The sequence below is a fragment of the Passer montanus genome, unplaced genomic scaffold (genome assembly GCF_014805655.1).
Source record: "Passer montanus isolate IOZ18808 unplaced genomic scaffold, ASM1480565v1 scaffold27, whole genome shotgun sequence".
Taxonomy (NCBI): domain Eukaryota; kingdom Metazoa; phylum Chordata; class Aves; order Passeriformes; family Passeridae; genus Passer; species Passer montanus.
This window is the reverse complement of record NW_024367372.1, coordinates 2,439,944-2,449,691: the sequence shown is the minus strand read 5'-3', so window position 1 is coordinate 2,449,691 and position 9,748 is coordinate 2,439,944. Positions and strand designations below refer to the sequence as shown.

The following is a 9,748-nucleotide window of genomic DNA, read 5'->3' as shown; positions in this document are numbered from 1 at the left end:
TGCAGGGTAAGTGCTGGAGGAGATTGCTAATTGGGGAAGTCCCGTGGATGCCAAGGGCAGCTCCTTGTCTTACCACCAGCACCTCTGCATCTTTTGGGGTTAAATTCCTCCCTGTTTCACAGGAGGGAATGAAGCATTCTGTCCTTCTAATGCTCACTGCTGTCTGCAAGGGATAAAACAGCCTTTGAAAAAGTTTGGAAGAACTTCTGCAAATAAACCTCACTATGACCAATGCACTTTAAAATAGCTTCAATCCTGCAAGTATTAGACAGTCTCAGGCCCTGAGTCTCCCTCTGAAATACAACTGGACTATAACAAAGATGTTCTATTAAAAAAAAATAACATAAAAGCACTGAAATCATGTAGAAACAAACACAAAGAGGCTTCTGCCCAATGTGGTGAGAGAGAAAACGATTAAATCACATGAAAAACCTGTTGCTACCACTTCTGCATCTGGCCAACAAAGAGGGCTAGAGAGGCCCCACTCAGTAAATACCTACTCTTGTTGGATCAAAGGGGCAAGAATGGAAGCAAGTCCTCAGGCTTTATGGACCTGATCCAGTTGGTTTTTCTACTAATTTCTGTGGGCTTTGGCTGGTGTCCAGGCAGCAAAAACAACCAGGAGCAGGGCTAGCCTTGCCTGGCAAGTGGAAGCCCTGCCAGCACCACTGATTTTTACTCTCTCTGCCCTAAAGCTGGGCTTTCTGCTCAACTCTGGAAAGCTCCATAGGCAGCAAAAGGCTTCTTGGAGCCCAGGAGAGTTGTAGCCAGACCCAGGAATGCACAAGGATGCCCAACATAGTCCCTCCCAGCAGCCCTTCCATCAGTCCCCATCCACATTCAGCCATCCTGCTGTCTGGTGGCACGGTGGTTGTGATCTCCTCCGAGCACAGGCAGCAGTCACAAAGCTCTGTGTTGGCCAAGCAGCTCTGCCTGGCTCTGCTCCACTGAGGAAGGACTGAAAACAGAGCCTTCCCTGGGCTTGGTGGGAGGGGAGCCCTCAGCCTCAGAAGGGCTCAGGGGCCAGGGAGAGGAAAGCAGTTTCTCACCCTGTCGTGCTCTCACGAGGGCTGTCAGAAATGCAGGAGCTCTCACAATAAAGTTTCTGGGGCAGTTCTTCCTGTTGCCTTGCTTCCAGTAATGACTTTGTGCTTGTTTACATTAGCAAGTTGTACTACCAGTATTTTATACAGCTAAATCAGTACAACACCTGTATTGTACCCAGCGTTGCCTTGGTGTGAAGGTGAGTATAGTATGTCTGAGTCCTGAAAAAGCAAGCCAGCAACATGCCAAATGGATACTTAGAGGAAATGGGAATGCTGTTGTATTTTCTGACACTTCAAACTCGATAATGACCCAGACTTACTGTGAAATTGTAATTGGCTTCCTAAAAATAAGACATTGCTAGATTGTAGACAATTACACCTACCTTGCAGCACCCAAATAGGAATTAACACCTGGGTTCTTTTTGTAACCTTGTTTTTTCTCAATTTATTTATTAAAGGTGAGAGGGTACCATGAATTATTACTTTCACAAAACAAGGTATTTCTGTCAAGAAGCCTAATTCATACAAGTATGAAAATCTGCCTAACATTTCCAATGTACAAAGACAACAAAAACTCCACAAGTTAGCAAATCCACCAAGGAACTTCATGGAGATTGCACTTGCATTTTGGGGAAGAAATTGCTCCAGTTTTGGTGGAGCCTGTGCAGACTGTGACTGTGGGCTGACACTGTCTTTAAATGGACAGAGCTCCCCAGTCCTGTCTGCCATGGTGGACAAATAGATAAAGCTCTCAGCTTTACAGAATGGTGACAGATTTAACCCCAGGACCTTTAACTCTTTCACTGAAGCTGGGCACCTCCACATTCTGAGCTGGAGTTTTCCTGTTTGAACCTTACAGCTGACAGTATTACCAAACACTGCTGCTCTGAGAAGGGCTTTGTGACACCGCAGTCATTAATGCTCAAACCCACCCAAATATCCTGGCATTCACTGCCAATGGAGTTAAACAGTTGAGGTTTGTGGAAAAAAAGTGGTGTTGGTGATGCAGAGCCCAGCTCCTGTGACAAAGAGCCTTAATAGATCAGCGATCCAAATTAAATTAGATTAAAATCAAACTAAACCTGATGTTTTAAGGTGCTAATGCTACCATTGTAGAAAAATGTGGGAAAATGGATTAATTAAAAAAAAAAAAAAAGTTGCTATTTTGCAGATATTACGATCTAGGCAAAGCAACCTAGAGGAAGGAAAGGGAAAGGAGTTTCCCTGCTGTACTTGTTGGAGACTAAAGCACAGTCTGGAGACTCCAGCTGGCACCACGCACGGCGCTCGCAGGCGAGCTCTGAAGTGCCCCCGGTGCTCCGCGACCCCTCCACCCGCCCGTACCCACCAGCACTCTCACATTCATCCCTCAAAAACGCCAACATCCACCTCGACCCGGAGCCTCAGCCACGGCCCCCTGCCTCCCCTCCGGGCGCTGCTGCAGCCCCGAGGCTCCGGGACGAGCCGGAGCCGCGACACCCCGGGCAGCTCCCCGGGGCCGGAGCGGCGCCGGGGCTCGGGCAGCTCCCGCGGGTTTCGGCCGCGTCTGCCGGGTCCGACCGCGGTGGGAGCCCCGGCGGGAACCCCGCGCCCGCTGCTCGCGGGGCGCTCACTTCTGATGCGATTACAGCTAATTAAAATTTAAAATTCAAATCAACTCTCGGAAAGGTCATCTTGAAAAAAATCCGTCGGCATTTGGTGTTTATCAGCTGGCGCGCAACTACGGACAGACCCGGGGTGTGTGCATATATGTGTGTGTATGTGTGTGTATATAATGTGTGTGGGTGCCGGGGGGGCAGCGCCGCGCCCCTCGCCCCAGCCCCGCTGCCCCGGCCCCGCGCTCCGCGGCACGTCGGGCTGCAGCGGGCGGGCGGGCGCGCCCTGTCCGCGGCGGCGCAGCGGAGTTGGGAGCGGGACGGCGGCGCTGCCAATGCAGCGGCCGGGAGGGGAGGGCGGCAGCAGCCGCCCGCGGAGCGCCCGCGCCGCCGCCGCGCACATGCGGACGCCGAGCGCCGCCGCCGCCGCCCGCCGGTGAGTAACGCGGGGAGAGCCGCGGAGCGGGGGGACGCCGGGGGGAACTCGCCGCCACGCCACACCCCGGCGGGGGAAAGTCCTCCCCGCAAAGTTGGGGAGCGCGGCTGAGAAGGGGGGAGATCCCAGGAGCGGCTCCGCGGTGCTTCCCCTGGCCGGCCCCCCCAGCGCTGCGCGGAGCCGGGCGCCGGCGAAGGTCACAGCGGCGGGCTGCGGGGAGCAACTTTGCGGCGGGAGGTGGGGTCCGGGCCGGGGGCTGGTGGTGGCGAGAGTGTCGGAGGGGGGGGGCCGGGCTCGGGGCAAGTTTGTGGGATTTAATCGCGGGCTATAAATGGGGCTGCTGGAACTTTAAAAGGCAGCAAGCTGTGGTTGGCTGGTAGCGAGATTTGGAGTAACATATGGCATTAAAAGGCGCACAGCTGGAGGTAGCATTTCCATCGCAGTGAAGTCAGAGCAGCTGACTCTCCAGCTTGCGGTGTAATTAGCAAACCGAGCACTCCTCCTTCCCTCCCTCCTCCTCCCTCCCGCCTGCCTCTCTCTCTCTCTCTCTCTCCCCCTCCCTCCCGCCGCGCCTCGGTCGCACTCGCACCGCGCTCCCTCCTGCCCGCCCGGCTCCGCGCCCGCGGCCGGCCCCGCCGCGCCCCGCGGAAGGTAAGCGCCTGGCCGTGGCACGCAGCCGGCTGCAGCCTCGGAGCTGCCCTCCCGCCGCTTATTTTCCTCCTTGCCTTTTAATAACTTCAAGGGAAACTTTTTTTTTTCCTTCCCCCTTTATCCCCCCCGCTCTTTTGGCGTGCGGGGGCCGGGGCCTCTCGCCCCCCTCCCCGCAGAGCCGCCGCTCCCCCAGCGCCAGCCGCCGCTGTTTTGTTGTGATTCGGTGCATAACGACTGAGGATAAAGTTTAAATGTGCGTGTGTGTGTGTGTGTGCGTGCGTGACGCGGGGAATATGCTTTATTAAAAGATGCCCCAAGTTAGCGTTGCTGGGAAGACAGCCTGGGAGTTGATGCTTTTTTTCTTTTCGGGGGTGTGTGTGTGTGTGCGCTGTCCTCTGCATAATTTTATTAAAGTGCTTAGTGGGAGAAACAAAGGTTGGAGGGGCTGCTGCTTTACTAGCTTTTGTTTACTTACAATCAAGTTTTTCCTGTTCGGAGCAGGTGCGAAAGGATGAGAAACATGTTGTGTTGGTGGTTTTTTTTTTCCTCCCCCCCCTTAATAAAACTATTACAGACAATTAACAGTAAATGTTATCTCCAAGGCTGTTTCTTTGGCTTGGGTTACCAAAAAGCCGATCTGTTTGTTACAGCTGCTAGGAGGCTTTAGTTTACAGTAGCATTCAAGTTTTTCCTGTTTTGAACAGGTTATGAAGGAAGAATGGAGTTTCCAGACCATAGCCGCCAGTTGCTGCAGTGTCTGAGTCAGCAGCGTCACCAGGGCTTCCTGTGTGACTGTACTGTTTTAGTTGGAGAAGCTCAATTCAGAGCTCACAGAGCCGTTCTTGCCTCTTGCAGTATGTACTTCCATCTTTTCTACAGGGACCAGTTAGACAAAAGGGATATTGTGCATCTGAACAGTGACATTGTCACAGCCCCTGCCTTCAGCCTGCTGCTCGAATTCATGTACGAGGGAAAGCTGGAATTCAACAGTCTCCCAGTGGAAGATGTGCTGGCTGCGGCGAGCTACCTTCACATGTATGACATTGTGAAAGTCTGCAAGGGCAAGTTGAAAGATAAAGAATTATGTTCGGAAGAGAAGATTAATGATGAGGCGGCGAGTTTGGAGAAAGCGGAGCATTTTCTAGACGCCGGAGTGCCCCTGGTCCACGAGTTTGACCCAGGAAACAAACAAAAATTCAGCGTTGCAGAATACGAGAGAGCAGCAGGCAAAGAAAAGGTCAGCAGTCACCCCGCCTGGTCCTCTGATCATATAAGTGTCAGCTCTGTGCCGACAGAGGCAGAACCGTGCGCCGCAGCAGCTGGAAAAACAAAGGCTAATGTCAATAGTTCCACAGGACCTTTGTCCCAAAGGTCTGTTAACCATCCCCTGGCTTCGAGTGATGTGGACTGCGCGCTGGATTTGTCTTTCAAGCCCGTGCCGGGGAGAGATTCCTTACACCCCTCCTATGTCTTTGGACAGCTGGCTTCCGACAGCCAGCAGCAGGGTACCGAGCCACTTGTTAAAGATGAACAAGACTTGCTGTCAGATCAGGAGGACAGCGAAGCCAGGAGTCCAGAGAGTCAGCATTTTGGGAATTCAGCCAAAAGCCTAGTGACAGGGTTAGGACACATGTTCGCGGGGAATGGCAGCTCTCATGCCCGAGAGGAGGACATAGATCAAGAGCGAGACGAGAGCGAGGACGACATGGATTCGTCGGACATCTCCTCGGGCGTCCTCGTGCCTCCTGGGCATATCTGCATTTGTCCCCTCTGTAGCAAGGTGTTCCCGAGCCCGCACATCCTCCAGCTGCACCTGAGCTCTCACTTCCGCGACAAGGACGGCTCCCGGACGCGCCTGTCCCCCGACGGGTCGGTCCCCACTTGCACCCTCTGCGGAAAGACTTTTTCCTGCATGTACACGCTAAAGAGGCACGAGAGGACTCACTCGGGGGAGAAGCCCTACACCTGCGGCCAGTGCGGGAAGAGCTTCCAGTATTCCCACAACCTCAGCCGCCACGCGGTCGTGCACACCCGGGAGAAGCCCCACGGGTGCAAGTGGTGCGAGAGACGCTTCACGCAGTCCGGGGACCTGTACAGACACATCCGCAAATTTCATTGTGGCCTTGTAAAGTCCTTGGTTGTTTGAGATGTGTGACTTTTGTTTTGTTTCGTTTGTTGTTTTGGGTTTTTTTTAAATATCTACAACCCCCGGCCCCCAACCCTTTTAAAACAAAACAGGAAAAAAAAAAAAAAGGCAGCATCTGAATTTTTAATTTTGTTTTTCTCTTCCCTTTCCTTTATTTTGTTTTGGTGATATGATTCACTTCAGGTATATGATCTTTAAAAGATGCAGCGGTATACACTCCAGAGGCCTTTTGATGCAATCCTTCCACCTCTCCATCTCCCCCCTTCCCCTGCCACCCTCCCTTCCTAGCGTGGTCCTTTAGGTCTTCTCTTGTGCACCCATGTTACATTATTAATGTGAAATGATCTTAAGTAATTCTGCAATGATTTAGCATCAGTTTTCACACTGGAAGTACTTGCTTTGTGGTCAGGGTTATGTTCATTTGGGTTTTCTTTTCCTTTTTTTTTTTAACCTTATTTTTTGAAAAAAGATTTTCAGCACATTCTGGAGAAAAATTTGGCTTCCATTAAGCTCCCCAAATGCCCTCTGTGTGTTGCAGAGAAACAAACATCTGAAGAGATGAACTGTGATTTAAATACATTTTGGTGTAGAGAAACCTGTCCACACATTACAGAGTGTGCAAATGTACTTTTGTTTTATAGAGCTAGATGAGACATTGAATTGGCCCAAATTTTAAAGGGGTTGAGGATTCCTGGCTGCATCTTTGGTACTGGTCATTTTTTATTCTCTTTATTCCATTAATACTGTTCTGCAGTTAGTTGGTCCTAAAATCTAAATGAGAAGTTTTTGCCTTGGGACTTGACTTAAATTTTCCCCTTCCACCCATCCTCCTCACTGGGCTGACCTGCTGAAAAGCTGCTTTTGAGCATAAAATGTGGATGGAAAAACACTTTCTGTCTGCAGCGTTTTCACTCCCTAAATGTTGAAGGATGCACGCTAGGACATACAAAAAAATTGTATAATATGTGAATATTTTCATTCCCATATCGACCTCCAGAGGCTGATCCCATCACCCTTGGAGGGGACAGCAGCTGCAAAGTGGCCAAATACCCCTCCTGTTACCAGGTTTCTGGGGTTTCATAGCTCAAGGTACCTCATGCCTTGTGCATTAGGAGATGTGCCCTGCTGTCTTGCCCGAGAAGTTTGCTGCCATGCTAAAATCAGCAGCCTGAAATTATATTTTATTTCATTTTTATGAAGTTGGCAATTCCCTCTGAGCCAAATTGTGTGCAATTGCTGGTGTTCCCAAGAGGCAGCACGAAGATGAACCGCTGGAGGGAAAGCCTGGCCTGACTTCTTCCCCAGGTCCCACCCTTTCAGGGGAAGTTGTTGGGGGTAATTTATTTATTTTTTTTAGTTTATTTGTAAATTGAGGCTGCCTATAACTATAGCCAGTTTTACTCCAGATGATTCACTTTCTTGCCTATTAGATCATCATTTGGTCTGTGCATGTTGGTGGATATCACTTTGTTCCCTTCCAGTCAAATTACCCATTCAAGGTACATGTACATGGGACTGAAATATAATAATAATAATAATATCTGAGGGGTGTGAATATCCTTCTGCTGCATTAGCATTGCTTCACCAGCTTTCTTGACACTCCTGGAGTTGTTTGGTGAAACTTAAGTGTGTGTTCTGAAATGAATTTGAAGCACTGAGGTAGATTATTTTTAAAAGTTGTGCTTAAAATACTGTATTGCATCTTATGAAGAAAAAACTTCCCAATGCCTTTCCCCCTCTGGTCCAAAAACTGAGCACTACCTACATAAATAATATGGGATTGAGTTTTGTTTTATTTTTTTTAAATAAGTACTTCCTCCTTAAGGAAAATCAGGATATACTTGTTACAGCCTCTTATTATTCATCTCTTAAACTATGAATGTACATGTAATGTGAAATTTTGCTTTTATTTATAGTTTTGGGGTTTGTTTTCAGTTTAATTTCTCAACTGTAAAATATTTTTGCTGAACCTGTTACATATGAAAGTTGTGGGAGAGTACTGTATCTTGAACATAAGTGGCTTTGGTACTGTGGTCTTATTCTACTTAATCAGTTATTTCTTTTTTTTTCCCTTTTTTATTTTTGCTGTGATTGGAAATAGCACTGAACAAAATCTAGTAAAATTAAGTTATTTTTCTTTCTACTAAAATTAAGTTATTTTTTTCTCCTGAAGATACTTGATATAGTATTTATTAGATTTTTTTTGTTTTGTTTTTGAAGTGGAATTATTACTGTTAATCTATTTCAAAACTAGTTAATTTACACTTTAAATTTTATAACAATGGGTTTTGCATGTTGAGCAACATGTAAAGAGTTTAATGTAGAGTCAGCATTACTGAAGCTGGTAATTTTAATTTTGCATTCTTGTGACACTTTTGTTTGCATTTCAGTCTTCAATTACTGTTTGTTTTTATTTTTTTTTAGAAGATCATAAAATAGGATGTGCCATAAGAACATCATTAGCGTATGGAGCAGGGAAAAGTTGAAACAAGTTTTTGTCTGATCTTAGTATAGAAGTAATTAATTAAACTGATGCTATGAGCATGCTCTGTGCTGCAGTGAATATGGGGCAAAAGTTGTTTTTGTTTTGTTTTGTTTTTTTTTTAATAACAAAAAAAAAAAGACTTTCTCATCCTTGACTACATCATGAACACACTGTTCTCATAGTCTGGTATTTGTGTTCCCACTCCTCTTAGCTTGAATTTCTAAAGTAAAGAAATGTTTGCACTTATTTTTGTTCTTAAGGCGACTTTTTTTTTTGGCTATTTCTCTGTGTGTCTCTTATTTTTAAGTTGCAATAGCTCGGAGCATGTTTTCAAAATGGTTCATGGCTCTACGGAGAAGTACTAAAACATGGCACACTTAACGCTTGTCTCTTCATAAACTATTTCTCTGTGGGGCAGTTGCTGTCTCCATAGGGAACAGTCCTGCTCTGCATTTTAAACACTGGATTTGTCTTCTACTACAAACAATTACTGTGAAGTTAATGTAAAAAAAAAAAAAATCATTGATATTTTTAATTGTTTTTAATCTTGGTGCAGTTCAGATTAAATATGTATATTTAAAGACACTAATTTTTGTGGGAGAGTTTTATAGTATACAGTATGTAGAAAAGCTATTGGAATGGAATATATTTTATAAAAATGTTCTATCACTGTTTTATAGTGAACTATTTTTCCTTCAGTGTTAGTGTAATACTGTTAGTCTAGATACGACAATCGCAGGAAGAGTGATTCAGGCTACTGTTAGCGCTTAGTTTTGCGTGGAGTTCTGTTTGCAACTGTATTGGTATGTGCTGTACAATGTGACAATCGTGACTAGGATTGTTGTCTTTATAAATTTACATGAAATAAAACGTGCTAGAATTGTAAGCTTGAGCTTTCTCCACCCTTTAACAGATGGGGTGTGGTGTTTGCCATTTTTTATGATGTATTAATAATGATTACTTTAATTGCAAGTATTTTATAATTTGCCGCTTTAAAAAAATTTATTACAATGTACTCTAATAATTTCTTTCTTTTTCAGGGCCATCTGGAATTTTAGGCGTGTAAGGAGCTGCCGTGTCTCAGTCAGAGCCTGACTGAGCATTTCCTTGGTAGCTGGGCTGGAGCTAGCCCAGCACCATTTCCGCATTTTGTCCGGGGGTTTTGGGGCTGTTTGAAGGGGCTCAGCGCAGCCTGGGGAGCTGTGGGGCAGCCCTGCCCTGAGTGATGCTGGTGCTGGCCAGGTGACAAAGCTGAGAGCACGGGGGTGACATGTGTGAGGACAGCCTGGCACCCTGGGGCTGGCCCAGCACCGTGCTGGCTGACTGGCATGAGGGCGTTCTCTGAAGTGCAGAATCTCTCCCAGCCTTGGGGAGCTGAGCTCTGACCCA

General features: G+C 47.2%; 1 protein-coding gene across 3 annotated transcripts; it reads left to right on the top strand.

Moving 5' to 3' along the window:
* The first annotated feature begins 3,022 nt into the window (after window positions 1-3,022).
* ZBTB42 (zinc finger and BTB domain containing 42) lies at window positions 3,023-9,245 on the top strand. 3 transcript variants are annotated; one of them, XM_039712835.1, is made up of 2 exons: window positions 3,023-3,077; window positions 4,433-9,245. In XM_039712835.1, exon 2 carries the CDS (start codon window positions 4,447-4,449, stop codon window positions 5,872-5,874), a length of 1,428 nt encoding a protein of 475 aa, XP_039568769.1. In that variant the 5' UTR covers window positions 3,023-3,077; window positions 4,433-4,446; the 3' UTR covers window positions 5,875-9,245. The 3 variants fall into 3 exon arrangements, with proteins under 3 accessions (XP_039568769.1, XP_039568771.1, XP_039568770.1); XM_039712837.1 differs by lacking the exon at window positions 3,023-3,077 and adding an exon at window positions 3,134-3,314; XM_039712836.1 differs by lacking the exon at window positions 3,023-3,077 and adding an exon at window positions 3,709-3,728.
* The last annotated feature ends 503 nt before the right edge of the window (window positions 9,246-9,748 follow it).

Excerpts from the sequence above, each read along its gene's own strand:
- ZBTB42 (XM_039712835.1), top strand. The coding sequence starts at position 4,447 with ATGGAGTTTCCAGACCATAGCCGCCAGTTGCTGCAGTGTCTGAGTCAG.